Source organism: Antrostomus carolinensis, unplaced genomic scaffold, assembly GCF_000700745.2.
Source record: "Antrostomus carolinensis isolate BGI_N321 unplaced genomic scaffold, ASM70074v2 scaffold16503, whole genome shotgun sequence".
In the NCBI taxonomy this organism is placed as follows: Eukaryota; Metazoa; Chordata; class Aves; order Caprimulgiformes; family Caprimulgidae; genus Antrostomus; species Antrostomus carolinensis.
This window is the reverse complement of record NW_010303286.1, coordinates 356-18,057: the sequence shown is the minus strand read 5'-3', so window position 1 is coordinate 18,057 and position 17,702 is coordinate 356. Positions and strand designations below refer to the sequence as shown.

The 17,702-nt window shown below is 38.7% G+C and overlaps 1 protein-coding gene across 1 annotated transcript; it reads left to right on the top strand.

Annotated features, from left to right (window-relative positions):
* Positions 1-2,104: 2,104 nt before the first annotated feature.
* LOC104521916 (protein Dok-7-like) lies at positions 2,105-17,189 on the top strand (the record flags this gene model as incomplete). Its single annotated transcript, XM_010164053.1, has 3 exons — positions 2,105-2,335; positions 6,188-6,388; positions 17,070-17,189. Coding segments are annotated over 3 exons (552 nt in total), but the record flags the coding sequence as incomplete, so codon positions are not given.
* Between the last annotated feature and the right edge of the window lie 513 nt (positions 17,190-17,702).

Genomic DNA, 17,702 nt, shown 5'->3' with positions numbered 1-17,702 from the left:
CCGGGCTGTGGCGCCGGGACCCTTCGGCCGGTGCCCGGGTGCAGCGTTTGTCCGTCGAGGCTGCCAGCGGTGCCTGGGCGCTGTGTCAGAGCCGCGGTTTGAAGTAGCTTAATATCAGGCGCTGACTAAAACCAAAAGGTGACTTTTCAAGGCACAACTGTTTGGTTTTGGTTCCCGTTTAAAATGCAATTTCTTTTTTTCTTAAAAAAAAAAAAAAAAATAATAATAAAAAAATTTCCTCAGGGTGATTGGTAGCTGTAAAAAAAAAAAAAAAAAGCTGGCATTGTAAGCTCGGTAGTTATTTTTGATTAGTGTTTTGACATAAAATATCACTTCAATTTAAAAATAAAATTAAGTTTTGAATTAAAAATATAATTTCCATGCTTCTGATGGGGAAATTGAAAACGTTCATTCAGAGTTGACGTTTTACTGATGGAGAGTGAAAAGTAGGTTTCAGTGAAAAGTAGGTTTCAGGTTCCCCTATTGTTTCCTAAGAGGGAAAACTTTTGGGCCCCAAAGTATCCCTTTCCAGGGCTAAATGTTGTCTGTGGTTAGAAAACATGAATCTGCATTGCTGCAGAATGGATTGTGGCATCTTCTCTAGGTTGCTCCTGGTAGACTGAAGGGGTTTTTTTAGTAGTTGAAGCTCTTCCAACCTAAGTCTTTGTTACTTCGGTTTTTACAGTTGTGTTAGTGTTTTAAATGCCTTTTATTGTGGCTGAATCTGTTAAACTTCTCTGCGTGAATGGGCATTTGTCAGTTCTAGAGCTGATATCCATACAAATGAATGTGGGCCTGGATTTCTAACATGAGTAAGCCAATTTGGAGGGGGAAGATGAGGAAGCTTGCTTTGGAAACTTACTGACTGATTATGTAGCTTGTTCCTCAAAAATAGGGTTTTTATTCTAGTGAAATTAGCCAAGTTTACCAGAAAAAGCCCTGCAGTGATTTCCTTCTCTTGGTCTGTAAACTGTAGTTGTTCTTTCTTCAGACACACAACTGTATTGCAGAATCCTTAAATATCATAGTTGCAGCTGCTTTTGCTAACAGGTGCACAAAACCAATTGTGAGTTCATGCAAAGCTCTTCTTTAGTTAGCAAAGGGTTCAGTCTTTCAGTCATTTTTCACCTCTTTGGAGGTTTGCCAGTCCTTTGCCCAGCTGAAGAGCCGCAGGGCACCTCGCCAGGGCTCGGAGCAACATACCCCAACATTCATAAAATGGTGCAGAGGGGGCTTTCTTCTCTGTGGTATGTAGGCCAGCTTCAGCTGGGGATGCTGCAGCTTTGATATTGACCATTAATTTCATTTACAACTGAGTGCTATGTGGTTGGAAGGCAACCTGGGGGAAGAAGAGTGCTCTTGTTATCAATGTAAAAAGTAGGAGAGGTCTCTCCCTCTCTTTTTTCTTGTCTTTAGGGTTTGCTTGTGACATGTGCTTTTCCCATGGGACCGTGGCATTTGAATTACTTCTGTTGCATAGGTACTGTGTAATAAACACCTCTAGGAAGGGGTTAAAAACAAATAGTGACATAAGCAAATATTAAAAAAAAAAAGAAGGTGTGGCACATAATGGTTATTTAGCAATGGCTACTGTGTCACATTTAACTAGGAAACCTGAGCTGACACTAACAATCTGGCAGCGCAGTCTGCTCACCATTTAGGAGTTGAGTAATCTGTGAACCACTGTAAGAATTTCATTTGTGGTTCAGTATGTTCTAATGGAAATATAGATGACAATAGCCCCTCGGTCTTTAGTGTCTGTAATGGGAACAGCTATCGTAGTGTAACTCCTAATGTTCAGAATTAATGAGTCAGTCCCTTCCAGAATTGGGGGAGTATCTGAAAAACCACTGGATTTTTGAAAAGTAAAATAGGGAAGACTTTCACTTGCCTCCTTATTGCTGCAGATTACCCTTGAAACATGCCTTCAGTGTTTGCTCCCTGAAAACAAGGACTGCAAACTAACTAGGGGTGAGAAAAGGAAACTGAGTTCTTACATTAACTTGATCAGTTGTCTAAAGCACCTTTGCATCGAAGTAGAGTACTGAGAAATGTGTTGTGTTATGTTCTGCCTCATAATCTCTGACAGTTTTGCTTCTTTTAGACTGCTTGCTCATGCTGGTGTACAAGGATAAATCTGAACGAGCGAAAGGGCACAAGGAGAGGAGCAGCGTGACCTTAGAAGACATCTGTGGCTTGGATCCTGGGCTCTCCTATGAGGGCTTGAATCACACACTTGCAATCATCTGTCTCTCCCAAGTTGTGATGCTGGGATTTGAGAACAAGGAAACAATGTATGCGTGGGATGTGCGAATCCGCTACAGTTTGGGGGAAGGTAACCTTTGTCTTCTCACGTTTTTTTTTTCCAAGGGGAGGAAAAAGCACAGAAGACCATAGCTAAAATGCCAATAACAAAAGACAGTTAAGGAAAAGACTGTAACTCATTTAAGAGTGAAGAGATTGATTTTCCTCTTACACCTTAAAGCAGATGTCCCTTATAGTAGGTTTTGATTACAGTACTGCCCAATAGCTTTTAACTTTGTTTTTGTTTTTGGAACTGTGTAGCTTTGAAGCAAAGTCATCAGACTTCTACTTCTGGTCCTGCAATTTACATGGGGATTTTAACAACATTCAGAGGGAGGCTGAATTAAGAGAAGCAAGGTCCCAATTAGAACTTGGCCAGTTCAATCCCAGTTTTCTGAGCTGCCTACTAGGTGTTACATTGATAATGCTTATTGCTGCTAGTGTCCCCTTTCAGGAAGAAACATCTTGCAATAAGGAGTGTCATCAGACATAGGCTTTCCAGCTAACTTCACTCTTATACATCCTTTTACTTTATTTTCTTCGTTAGCAGCTCTGACATGTACAGTGGTGAACAAGGAGTGATAATATTGGTAATCCATAGTATCTGTCTTATGTTTCTTTAGTCATAACTAGAGAATGAGGGTAGGTGTGTGGGAGACACATATTAGCCGTCTTAATAATTTGTTACATATGCTTTGCCATCTGTTGCATTTGTGGACTTGTTCCTTTGCAGTACGTACACAGAGAGATGGCCTGGGAATTTTACAGTAATAAAATGTAGAAGTATCAGAAGAGAGATGTATGGATGTACCACTTGGAGCTATCAAATGTGAAACCTTGCATAAGGGGAAAGGTTAGAGTGGGATCCTGAACAATAGAGGCATGAGTAGCTGGTACACTTTGAGGTAGCTGTATTGTGCTCTGGTTCTATTTCATCACTAAATTTGGGATCTATGTACAGCATGGACTTGTTCTAAAAACTGAAAGAGAATTTGTATTTGACAGGGTAGGTCTGGTTTTCATGATCTTGCACTGATGGAGTGCTGGGATAGAGAGAGCATTTAACCTCAGTCTGGGTGTGGGGGTTCTGTTCATGATAGGAGGATATGCAGAAGCAGCAAAGAGTTGTTTTTTTTTTTTTTTAAGGGAAAGCTGTAAGTGAGATCAGAATAGAACCTATTGGATGGAGATGTATGCAGCTGTATGGAGTAAGGATGGAGAGGGAGAGAGTGTGTGTGGAGGTGAAGAAATGAAGACGAGAACAAGTATAATTAGTTGAACTGGCAATAATTTGTAGAATGTTAATTGCAAAAAAACTCAGGGGATGGCGGATAGACCAGAGTATAGAAAATTTATTCAGCGTTTTATCTTTCAGTGCAGGTTCAGTTAGGAGAAAGAAGCCAAATTAAAGACTATGTAGTTTGGCTAGGCAGAAATATAAAAGAGTGGAGACTTACATGAAGAGAGGTTGGAGACTAGTGGGTTTTTTTAAAGTGTAGTAAGGATGCCTTTATGTGCCTTGGAAGTAAGGTGGCTGGATGGTAAAAATAGACTAAGGACAGATGACCTCAGAGTCTGGGAAGCAAAAAAAAAAAAAAAAAAGTGAAAGGAGTTGATGATGTTTTCGAATGACTACAGAATGGAGGTAATTGCACTGGAGTTCCTAGTGTTTTCTCTCTGTTTTTAACAAATTAGGTGGATGTGATTCCTGGAATAAAAGAACAAAAATTAGAGAAAACAGTGGAATCAAGCGAATTGAGGTATAAGTCTAGTGTGAGAAGAGTGCTTGAGCCCATAGCTCATTCTGAGGAGGTTAGCATATTGCAGTTCAATGAATAGCTGTGAAGAGAAGATTACCTGAAGGAAATAAGGAACTTAAACAGTACCTTTTGTTCATGAGTGTATTCAGCTTATTAATATTTTTTTTCAGAGTAGGAGCAGTAGAAACATTTGGAAAAAAAAATAAATTACAGTTTACAAAGAAAGCAGCATATGGCAAAATCTTTGTGTCCAGATCTGCTTTTTCTTCTACTTTGTCTTCAGATTTGGATACACTTTTTTTGTTTGTTTGTTTGTTTGTTTGTTTTTTAACAGTGTAGAATCTGAGCTACAGCTCTTTGTTTTCAGCAGCTGTTGTAACTTGCCACTGATTGCACAGAGTGTGATCTGTTCCTCATTTACGAGGCAGAAAGTACCCTGATGCTTCTGCTGCAATGGTTTAATTGCCAGCAAAGTACTGAGCAAAGTTAACTGGGCAGAGGGATCCAAATATTAAAGATTCCTTACTGAACATTATTCATTAAGATGGTTTTGGTATCTTTTTCATAGTTTATGTTTAAGCAGGTTGTGTAACAACTGTGTGCCCAAAAGGGGACATCGTGTGACTATTGATTTGCTCCCTAGCAGCACTACTGGCAAAGCTGTAAGTAGAGCTGTGGTTAGTTAGATCTATCTCTGTCTCCTTGTACATTTCACTCCAATGACTTTGTGGCTAATTCTGCTGAAGCTTTAGAGAACTTACCAAGTACACGTCACAGATGAGGAGTTGACTTACAGCTAAGATGGTAACTACGAATATAGCAAGTATTTAGATGAGAAGCAAGACTCAGACCTAGCTGAAATTCACGATGCTTGAAGAAGCATAGGCAAGAAACAGGAAAGAACATTTGTAAGAAGTGAGACTAGCTGGAAGTTACCCTGTAGATTTCATAGGCAGGTAGATGTTTATATGATCTTTGATGGATAACCAAAAGATAAGTCTATGTGCCTCTTGATAAATGCTCCTCCAAAAACCTCTGACTGGAAATGTAACAGTCCTGATGCTTCTCTGTGCCAAGAGAGATTTAAAAAAAAAATAAAAAATTCTGTGTCTAATCACAAGATGAAAGGAACTAGAGAAGCAGTGGTGGTCAAAACAGTTTGCAAATTGGGTACTTGCTCATTTAAACTGCTCACTTTGAAACACTGTGAGAATTGAGCCCTTGAAATGGTCCCAATAGCTTATTATTCAGAATGCAGCGGCTCTGGAGAAGAACGTGGGGACTGGCCTAGAACAGCTGCTACTTTAGGTATGGACCTTTGCAGTATTTGGAATAGTAGTGTTGGGATTTGAACCTGAATTTTGTGGACTTGAATGACACAAGGGGTTTCCTTTTTTCCCCCCACTCTTTTGAAGGTTTAGGCTGTGACTTATGAAGAATTAACTGACATGTAAGAGTGTTTATTACCTATATATCACTTAATTTCCTAGTCATTTTAAATGTCTGGACATCTACCATCATGAACTCCCAAAAGATTCACAAAGGTGGGAAAAAGAATTTTCTCTATTTTACTGCTGGGGAAGGAGTGAAGCAGTTGATGAAAGGTTGCAAATGAGTCAGTGGCAGAGCTCTGGTTAGAACTTGCCTACTTGAACCTTGGCTTTTGAGCTCCTTGGGCACTGCGTTATGTGTGTGTTATGCATGCAACTAGGAAAGGAGAGGCACAGACTGTTTAATGGAGGAGACAAAAGCAACCCACATAGTGATGCAGGGATGGAAGAGGTAGGACTGAAGTGTAGGCTGGATAACTGACTAATTTGAGACAGGGAGTAGCCTGGAAGATTTAGGATAAATTAATATAGTGTTACAACTTAATCATTTGTAGCATTAAGCCAAGATGTGTTTTTTCCAATCATAAACTGGCATGTTAGAAAGTAATGAGCTTAGAGCTACTCACATGGGGCTGTCTGGGCTCTAGTTTGATTCTTTATGCTGGAGCCTCATGGTGTGGGTGGGGGTGGGTCCACATACCACAGCTGAACAGGATGGCTTATGTTACATAAGTCATGGTACCTTAATTCTATTTTCTACAGTAATTTATTTTTTTCTTCCTTATCTGATAGTTCATAGATTTCAAGTTTTTGTAGCACCTGGCACTAAACTAGAGAGTGGGCCTGCTACCCTGCATTTCTGCAATGACATTCTCGTCCTTGTAAAAGACCTTCCTCCTAGTGTCATGGGGCAATGGAAGCTCTCAGATCTGCGTCGATATGGAGCTGTCCCAAATGGATTCATCTTTGAAGGAGGTACCAGGTGCGGCTTCTGTAAGTACAAATGGAACCTGTCTTCTAAAAGTTGTTTGAAACCTTTTGTAGAAATGTAAATGCTAGTCTCATTCAAAGTGGAGTTTGCAGAACCAGCTGTGCTGCTTTGTCATACAGGCATAGAGCCTCATTTCAGAGGGTCTGTTCTACTGAGTAGATTTCTGCAGGCTTCAACCCTGGCCTTCAGTAAAAATGTGACTATGTGGAGTCCTGACTCAACGTTGCCCTGTGCCTCTCCAGAAGATGTTTAGTCAACTGTTGCTATTGGATATAGAGCAAAAATAATGTAATGAAATCTTATGGCTTGTGTCATGCAAGAGATAAGGCAAAATGTCTTAATGTTCAGATTATTCAATGATGATTATTTATTTTGTTGCTGGCAGGGGGAAAATGATACAGAGCTTTGAGATTACAGGTGGCATCCAGGCTCTCATTGTATAAATACTAATGTCTAAATCCTGTAGAGGAGTTCTAGCTCCTAAAAGTTAAGAACTTCTGTCTGTTCCCTTCGCTGTTAGTCGCTTTGTCACTTTATGGGCCCATGAGATTCATGGGGTCAAGATGAAAGCGAACAAGCTGAAGTTAGTTTTTACAGCCTAGTAACTAAGATGCACCTTTAGATGGGGAGAAATCTCTTGTTCCAATGTCCAGTTTAGGTCTTCTCACATTCTCACTGCAGATAAAATGCAAAGCTCCTATGCAAGAGCTGAAAATGAAAGATAATTAATCAATGGTATAATACCATATGCATCATTAGAAAACATAAGGTTTTAACTTTAAAAGCAGAGTTTGAAGCCATGCTGAATTGGTGATCTGTGAGTGTGAGCGGGTATGCAGATTGCCAATTTGTATGTGAAGTTGTTTGGCTTACATACAGAAATGTCAAAATAATGGATTTTTTTTTTTTTCCACAAAAAATAGTAGTTACCAAACTAAGAAATAGAAGGTTTCAGAGTTGATCCAAATCCAAAGATATTCTTCCTTGGGACTTTGGCAAAATTTGGCAAGGAAGGAGAAAGAATTTATTTTGACTGTTTCACACTAATGAGCGGGTTTCATTCCATCTATTGAAAAGTACAGAGCTGCGTTACAAAGATGATACATGTGGACTAACTGTTGTATTTAACACACTTGTTTTTGGTGTGAAGGATTATGGTTCAAATCTTTCCCTGCCTAATTCAGAGGTTGAGGTTAAAGATGGGTTTCCATAATCTGAAGGAAAGGGTTATAGGTACAGCCTGTGAGGAAACAAATCTGTTTTCTTTTAAGGTTATTCTATTTCAGTTAAAAACTGGCATGGGAACTGCAATACAAGTGTCTTGTTTCCTATGGCTGTGAGAGAGAGAACTGGTTATTAGAGTATAAGGAGGAGTCAGCACAGTCACCTTTCCCCCCCCTCTCTTGTGGACAGTGCAATTGATGCAGGCTAAACCTGACTCTGCAGCTTAGTGTAGGTCTGCTAACACCTGCAGTTTTGCTTTCAACAGTTTCGTTTTCCATGTAGAATAAAACAATTCTTCATTCCTGTCTCTGTATGCAAGTACCACTTTAAATGCAAGCTGGACTTCTAATAAGTGTGTGCACTGATATGCTTACATAATTTGGGTCTGCTTTTTGAATTCTAAACTGAAAATAGAAAACTTATTTTTGATCTAAACACTTCAGAATGCTTACAGGGAAAAAAATTCCCAATGTTGAACCACAATGTGGTGTTTTGGGTTTTTTTGTTTTTTTTTTTTTCTTTTTCCTTTTAAAAAGCTGCTGCTTTTTCTGGAAAGCTTGTGTAGATTACTAGTTTTTGAGTGAATGAAATATGAAATAATTTACCTCTGGAAGACTTATATTTAAAAGAAAAATATGTAGGAAGCTGAAGTAGAAATACTAAGCAACCTTTAAGTAAGTTTAACAGCAATTGGGTAGATAGATTACCCAGATTATATAAATTATCAATGAAATTCCTCAAATGAGAGAATATAAGACTTAACTATTTGTGTAATTCATAGAATCATAGAGTTCTAGAATGGTTTGGGTTGTAAGGGACCTTAGAGATCATCTAGTTCCAACCCCCCTGCCATGAGCAAGGACACCTTCCACTACACCAGGTTGCTCCAAGCCTCATCCAGCCTGGCCTTAAACACTTCCAGGGAGGGGCTTCCACAGCTTCTCTGGGCAACTCCTCCAGTAATTGGTAGCCCTGAGGCTCTCTAGGGAAGCAGAATCCCTGTAGTTTTTATTGAGTAAGAGCTGCAGCAGTACTGTCATATGTTGGTTTTGGTTTTTCCTTTGAATCTTAATGCAGGTGCCTCAAAGGAAGAAGACAGTAATTTCTTACTAATAAAGGCTTGAAATAATGGCTTGATTTTAGAAGTATATAGTTATTACAAATGGAGTACCTGTGAATTCTAAGCATGTGTTTTGTGCAGACTTTAATTAGAATATGGGATGAGGCAAAATAATCTTCTGAGGGCTATTGAAAAGTAGAAATGACTAGCAGAAAGAAATGATGGACGCCAGAACTTATGTTCCCCTTAAAAAACAAACAAAAAAACACCAAAAAACCCAAAACACTGAAGAAAAAAAACCCAATTCTTTTTTTCTTTCATGCTTTTTCCAGAAGAACTGTCCATCACTGACTGACAAAACATTTGCAACACACATTGTTTGGAGAATCTTAGATATAATGGAGTTTTGAGAGAGATATTGTGGTAGGGTATAAAGAACAGATATTTAGGAATTCTTAGTATATGTGATTTTTATGATAATGTTGATAAATTGATATGACTTCAGTTCTGTTTTTTTTCCTCGAAAGTGTAAAATTAAAAAGGGGTGTTTGCAGATCATGGCGAAATGTGCTTAATTATTTATCACCCATTCTGTGTGGAAGGATCTCAGCACCTGTGGATGGATCCCATAAGGCCCCATGGGCTTGAGTATGTTCAGTTGGTTTAAACATTCCTTAACCCAGTCCTATTCTACCAAGGGAAATTTTTTGTTGTTTTTCTAGGCTTTCCCACAAGTCTCAGGGGCCTGGGATTCCTAATGAGGGAATGGAATCTTGTCAGTAAAGACCAAGGTGAAGAAGATTTTGAGTGCCTCAACCTTTTTCATGTCCTTTGTCACCAGGTCCACCATCCCATTCAACAGTAGACTGAAGTTTTGCCTAGTTTTCTTTTTGCTGCTGATGGTCCTTTAGTGTCTTGTTCTCTCTCTATGATGCTTACCTCCCTAAATATTCATAGAGCATTTATTTATGATCTCTGTCACTTTTGCTATTTTAAACTCTGCAAGATTTGTCTTCCTTGCAAGATACAGGAGCTCATCAGTAGCTCTCCTCTGTATCTGTTTCTTAAGTATGATTATTTTTGTTTGTTTTTTTTTTTTGTTACAGAGACTGGAATTATAGACAAGTACTTTGGAAAGGGCCCCACTACATTGTTGAGCATTATATTTGCTGCTGATACACTTGCAGAAAGCCCTTCTTGTTGCCTTTTACATCCCTCCCCAGATTCAATTCCTGGTAGAGTTAGGCTTTCCCAACCCCATTCCTATGTACTTATACAGTGTGTCTGTATTCCTCTTGCATCATCTTGGTCACCCTACTTCTACCCCATGTATGCTTTCTTTTTGTATTTGAGTTTTGTATGGAGTTCCATGTTCATCCATACAGGCTTTCCTGCCACATTTGCTTGGCTTGAACTTGCAGGAGGTGATCCTTGAAAATCAGCCAGCTCTCCTGGGTCACTCTTCTCATCAAGACTGTATCACATGGGATTCTTCCAAGTAAATTCCTGAAAAGGTCAAAGTCTGCTCCTACAGACTCATTCTAGGAAGTGGGAGTGAAGAAGTTATGGGCCCCTAGGTAAACAGTTAGAAAAACCAAAACTGGAATCATTTTCCAAGTGCGTTGCCTAGCTGGAGATGACACTCTAGAACATCACTGGAAAAGATGAAGTGGTGCTAGTGTTGCTCTGCATGTCTTTCCTGGTTGCCGTACTTCAACGGAGTGGGAAATCTGTGTTCCTGGCCTCTTTTAGCTGGCAAGGGCCTCAAATCGTTGTTGTTCTCCTGAGGAGTGGTTGGTGCCCACTGAAAGAACAGCCCACTATAAGGCCTGGAAGTTACGTCACTGTGGAACCAGACATGCAAATATCAGAGGGATCCGAAGAGGAAGATGGAGTGTGTGTCTGCAGCCTTGGGACTGGGAGCACAGCTGCAGGGACAGACCCCAGATTCTGGTCGGTGCACCTAGATTCTGTTCACTGCTCCCAAGCTTAAATGCTTAGTTCCCAAATTTAAATCTGGGTTGTATAAGAAAGCCCAGAAATAATGAGGTATATAAATAGCCCTTCATTTATGTTCTTTAGTTAAACTGTGACATTTCTTCTGTAACTTCTTCTAGATTTTATATGATTGCTGTGCACCGGTTGAATGTTGCCGTATATTATCTCCACATTGCAGAAAACCTAAAGGGTTCAATCCATAGACCAGAATGCCAGATGCATAAGGAATGTGACCAGAATGCCAGATGCATAAGGAATGTGTAGTATGAAATGTGGATGGATGATACAAATGTGAAACTGTAGGTGATGGAGCTTCAAGCATTTGAATTAACTATATTGTGCTCCCCGTGCTGCCGCTCCCCTCGCCCCTTAAGTTTACACTGATTTCTGGTGTGAAATGATACAGGTATAAAAAGGAACAAATATAATCCCTTATCTTTCAAGAGAAGCTTTTCTGGTTCCAGGAAGATATTCTGCATTTCTTGATACACCATGAATTAAAATAGTCTTTGAAGTTGTGGTGAGGCATACCCAAATAAATAATCTGGCTTCTGAATGGCTATCAGCTGTTTCTCAAGGTCCAACACTGTTGTAAACACTGGTGTTCTCATGACTTTCTAATCCTTTCAAAATAATCAAAGTGTGAATTCGTCTTAAAATGTAGTTTTGAGTTTTGTAGATCCTTTTATATCTATGATTTTTAAAATCTTTAAAAAATTTCCAACGGAAATTATGTATTCATTTATCCTAGATTGTTGTTGTACCAACATTGTCCTTTAGTGTCATGTTCTCTCTCCATGATGCCTACCTCCCTAAATATTCATAGAGCATTTATTTATGATCTCTGTCACTTTTGCTATGTTAAACTCTGCAAGATTTGTCTTCCTTGCCAGCTACAGGAGCTCCTCAGTAGCTCTCCTCTGTATCTGTCTCTTAAGTATGATTATTTTTGTTTGTTTTTTTTGTTACAGAGACTGGAATTAGACAAGTACTTTGGAAAGGGCCCCACTACATTGTTGAGCATTATATTGATGTTTCTTTTTTCTTAAGAAATGCCTGTCTTGATAGCTGAGAACCTTCCATTTCCATGAAAGGGTGTTTTTGCCTCTTCCACTGCATGTGTGCATTCAAAGGGAACAACAGCATATTAATTTTAGTACAAAATAGCCTGCCACGGTTGGAAACTCTTTATGTCTTGAGTTCAAGCTTATCTAGTCAAAGGAGCTGATGCCTTTAACTGGGCACTTAGACACATCTGCAAGCGTAACAACATTTAAATATATGTTTAGTCTGAATATTTTATTTAATACTGCCATTGGGAGAAAATGCTTTTTGAAAATAGGACCTAAATGAAAATATTACTGTGGTTATTCTTAACAGAAGACTCCTCTGAAATTCTTGAGGAATAAGACAAAAAATTAGTGCCCAGGAAAAAAAATAATCACATATGTTATTACATAAGTTGTTTTAATTCCTAAATGAAGGCACTCTCCATTACCCTGTCATAGAAACATCACATGACATTATGCAGACTTTTATTAATTTTACTTTCCTGTAGGTTAAACCATACCTCTTCTCCCATTCTTCCTGTAAAACTCTGAATGTAGAGGATTAGTGAATTTTAGTTTTAAATAGCACTGTAATAAATACCTTACTATAAGGAAACAATGATCTTGTGGCTAGATTGCCTTTCTCCATGAAAAAAATGCCATGAAGCCCAAAACAGAAGGAGAGCTTATTTTTGGATATTTCTCTGGTAGAACTGAGGTCTAAAAAGATCTGAATTTGTTTTAGCTTTCAGTTCCTTGCTTCTTCACAAAATTTTTTATAAATAAAAAATAATTATGTTTTTGAATTAGTTGCTCATTACAGGTTTTGTTCAACTTTGAAGGCTTTGGTGCTCAATCCAGGTAGAGGGAAACCATCTGAGATAATGCTGAGATTTCAAACATTAAATCTAGGTGCATTTTTAAGATGGACAATACCTGTTTATTCTTAAATAGGAAAAGAGGAGCATTTAGGTTTTGAACTTCTCTTGCTCTTATCATCACAGTTGTACTGCTAGAGATTAGAAAAGCCTTTCTTCTTCTGACAGCTGCAAATAAGTTAACCTCTGGGGAAAAAATTGTCTCCCCCTGTCCCCAGCTTCTCTGTAGCTAAAGCTCGATCACACATACCATTTAGGAGTCAACTGAGAGGTTTACTTAGAATAACAGGCTGGAAAAAAGGATCCTCTCACTTTTATAAGTTGCTAGCTCAATTAGTGTGGGCTGATTAAAATGACCAGTTGCCAGGAGAATCTTGACTTGAAGGTCAGCGTGAAAAAATTCAAGTAGGGTAATAAAAGGACATGTTAATGTTGTGAGAATTCAGGCTCTCCAATGTTCTTCAGGATTAGCTTCCAGAGTCCAGTTTCAAGCTGCCTCATGTTTTTCTAACAGCATCTCTTAGAAGAGAGGAACTTGTAGGACCCTTGGTGCCTTTTGAAAGAACAAAAGATACTGCTGCTACAAGTTGCAGATAAGCAGGAGTATTCTGTGATCTTTGTGATGTTTTGATGAAATTAGGTGCTTCTTGCTTGCTTGCTTTCTCAGACTTCTGCAAGCAGCTTTTAAAATCATTCTGGAATAGTGGAAGTGGCTACCAGCATATCTGGAAGGGCCAAAGGAGAAGAGGAGGAGCCCTATAACAAATGGGAGTTTATTTGAAAATTAGAAGCAGTAGAAGTGGTTGAACTGGGGCAACATCTGGAATGATTCTGGGCTATGTGGATTAAAAGTTTTGTTTATGTGAGGCTATTTTCCTGTTGCTGTCTCCTACTTAGGCCTACTGCAGACAACAAACATCTTGTTTTTTAGTAGTCATGCCCATGTCTTAGTTGTCAATAATAGGGACACCCATTGTCATTTTCACCAGAGAGAAGAGCAGCCTGAGCTGTGTAGCCTGAGATACCTTCTAAGGTCGTTGCTCAAGGCCAGGATTGAGACATACTGGTTGGACAACATGATGATTACCATGATCCGCCGTCATTTGTACCTGTCCTGTAGCTAAAAGACTTCAGGCTCTAGCATTGTCTGGCACCTGTTAGGAGTAATGATTCATGGGAAGGGACTGCCTCTTCCCCCTGCTTTCACACACAGTATGGAGATTGAAGTCAGTTTTGGTTATTGCACATTTTCAGCATGAGTTTGTCCACAGGTTTGCTTTTTTAATATGATGAATTAAAATCAAACATTAGCAAGACTTAATAATATTTGTAAGTTTTATGAAATTAGCAACTCCCCTTGAAAGTTTGGGAGACTGTACAATGCTTTACTGCTAACTGCCACAGAGGACTGGTGTAGTGCTTCAGCCTTGTGCAAGTGCTTGCAGGCTGCCTTTGCCAAGTCTCTTACCCCATGGAGAGAGTGAGTGAGTGAGCTCTTCAGTCTAGTAAACAGCTGCATGGTATTACACTGACACATACCACATACTCCTCAGCTTCCAAATACTTGTGCACCAAATCTGTTCCAACGTATGACTGAGATGTGAATTTCTAGTAATTAATTTCTCTGCTTTCTCAAGAAAGCAGAAAAGAAATGTAGTTGCTGGCTTTTATGCATGCTCTTAAAATGTGACTTAGTTAAACCTAAGTTCACATTCATTTATCTCACCTGATGTCTTTTGCAAGGACCTCCAGACTTGTTCCTTCCCTTGCCATCTAGTTCTACCTAGCAAAACAAAAAAGAAAATGTTTCCTGTGAGAGTCAATAAGTGATTACGGTGATCATGTAAATAATAGAATCTATAAAGAAATATTTTATGTGTATGTGTGTACTGGATTTGTATCCATGTGCACATGTGCACACAGTGTTTGCACTAGTTATATAAATGCTGTCACATTTGGTTTTGTGATTTCAAAATGTGTGATAGTTCTTTGCAGAAATTATCCTTTGAGTTAAGCAGCCAGTTCACATGCACACATTTACTTTTTTCTTTCCATTAAAGTCAAAGGCTTGTTGAGACTCTTAAGAGTTTAAATAAGATTCTTGGCAATAGTGATGAAAGACAAAGTGGTCCAGGTATATTCCCTATGTACAGAAATATTTGAGGAATTTTTTTTCCTGAATGGCAGTGTGTAGGATTCTGCTGAATTATCAGGCCACGTAGTGTATTACTGTGCCTGAGACATGAATGTCCTCTGTTATGTTGTCTCTGTATCCTGCTTGCTTATTGTGCATGGGATGAGAAGGTCGTGTGTTCAGAGCCCAGCAAAGCCTTGTGCTACCCTGCTGTCTCAAGAAAGGCATGTCTTCTGGTGTCAGTGTGATTCATGGGGGTAGAGTCATAACATCTAAGATTAGGCAAACTGGTTTCCCTAGGCTCCCTCTACTCTGTGGAGGGAGGAGAAGGCAGCTCAAAGGAAGAGTTGAATTTCAAATAATTCCTGAATACATACTTTGCACCCAGCTCTTTCTAATACAGAGTTCTCTGACTCTTTGGCATTTCTTGGGGAAGGGAAATGGCACAAGACTGTGAGTGAGTCACCACCAGAAACTGTCATACCTGTCAGATTGCATTATTAGTGTTGTAATCACTTAGATGGTCTTTGATACTGAAGCCAGGGTGTGTATATGTGCTATGAGGAAATGTGGGACAAACTTGTTTTTAAAAACAGTAATAAGAAAATGTACCCTAGAAGTGTGGAGCTAAGAAGGCTTCATGCTGCTCTGTTTCCTGAACTAGTGGGTGTTCATCTTTTCAGTTGCTTAAACATAGCTTAGTGTTTTAATATTTGTCTACACTCAGTCTCAAGTTTGAGACCTTATCTCTAGAAATGATTGGCAAGCCAGCCCTTAAATACAAATTTAACTTCTACCAGTAAGTGAATTCTAATTCCAGTTGAATTTATAGGAGTTCACCAAATGAAATATACTGTACCAGAAACAGGATTTTTGTTTCTTTGGCTGCAGAAGTTTTGATCAGTAAGAACTGAAGAGGAACAAATGTGGTGGAGTGACAAATCAAGTTATGAATTTGCTGCTAACAATCTTGTCTTGAATAGATTTAAGCAGTGCAGGCAGAAACTTAGATGTGATATAAGTTGAGAATGACAAGAGTGTGGACTAGAATATGCTTTTCCTAGAGTGGTCAGTTTATGGCTTGCTCGCTCTATCTAATTACTTAAGTAGTTAATATGGTTTGTGGTCCAGTCTTTATTATCCCCTTTCTTTGAATACTATAGCCCTTTGTCAAGCAGTCAAAAGTTAACTATTGCTTAAGTGAAATGTGAATATCCTGTTGGATGTGACGGGGCATATCTGGAAAGTGATGGGGACGCAGGCATTCTGGTCAAGACTAGCTCTGCTGCTTTAAGTAAATATGGCAAAAATATATATACAACTCAGAATTAGATAGAGACATGCATAAGTCAAACATAAGTCCAGATTAGAGGCCCAAGTCCCTAGGGAAGTTATGTGCAAAATCTAACTGCAGGTCTAAGATCTGGTATTGTGATTTTCTAGTGTGCATGGCTTTGGTGAGCTGGCAGCTCTTCTTCAAGGCCTAATTTAATTTCCTTTTGTATCTGATTATTGTCTTTGTGTGTGTGTGTATGTATATATATATTTATATATATATATTTTTTTTCATGAAGTCACTGGTTACTGGGGTGGTCTTTTGCCTGATGTTTTAAGGTCATCAAAAAGATTAAGTAGATTTCCACCACACCCACCCCGATATGAGCAATATCTTGACTGATAATTCTCAAATAAAACGTTCTGAGGAGCACTTCTAGTCTCATGTGTTGTCCATATAACCATATGTCATGCATCTCAGAACTTGTTTGTTTATTTAGTGATTCTTATTCTAATTTTGCTTGGGGCTGTTCTTAATGAATGGAAAGCAAAATATCAGAGCTGAGCAAAGGGTAAAGATCTGATGACAACCTGTGGAGTTGTATTACATTCTGTTAATAATAGACACATAGGACTTAGTCTAGGAAAATGTATAATATAATCCAGCAATATAAGCAAATCTTAATTCACTGGGATATAAAAAACCTGCTCTTGGTTAAAATTAGGTAAAAGTAGAATTAACTTGGATAATTTTGATGAGGACACTTTAAGTGTCCCTGAAACTTGCATAGCTAAGATTTGATCTACAAAATTTTAGGCCCAGACAACTGTTGAGCATATGGGCATTGTTCTAATTGCCCAAATCTCAGAAAATTAGCATAAGTTATTAGTTAGCTATTGAATTTATGTGTATATTTGTGAAAGAGTGCGTTGCTGACTTGAATTTTTTCTTTTTCTTTTCTCTGGAGAACATGTTGATTTCATGGCTTGCACTTAATACTCTTTTGATCGCTAAATAATAAATAGCTTCAGATATTCACATATTTATATTGTGCTTTCTTGCAGGGGCTGGTGTTTTTTTCCTTTCTTGTGCTGAAGGAGAGCAGATCAGCTTTCTGTTCGACTGTATCGTCCGTGGCATCTCCCCGACGAAAGGCCCTTTTGGTTTGCGTCCAGTCCTACCAGGTTAATATAGGAAGTATAGAGTAACTGAGCAAAACAGAAACTTGCTATGTCTAGCACTTACTGCTGTGATTGCAAGAACAGCTTGCAGACACAAAAGTTGTAAAAATTGCAAAGTGATTTTCATCCTGCAATGTCACAGTACAGATTTGTCAGTTGAATGTACCCAGTTTCCCTCTGCTACTCTGGCTCATTCATATTTCTGGTGATATTACTAACTTTAACCTTCTCTTATTTAACAATACTAAAATATGGCAATTTGAATTGAAAGGAATCTTAACCTGTAGTTTTAAACTTACACAGTTCAACTTGGATCCATGTCGGCATTACTATTTTGATAGTTTAATGGAAAAATAACTTCTAGGATGTTTGGAGTTAATCCAAAACACTTAGAAATAAGTCTCTCCAACCTTAGAAAACTTTGTCAGATCTCCACATCACATTTCATTTTTGCAGCTTGACCTTCTTTTCTGGTGTGCAAGGAATAAATTCCTTTTCCTGTTTCATGGTAAATGC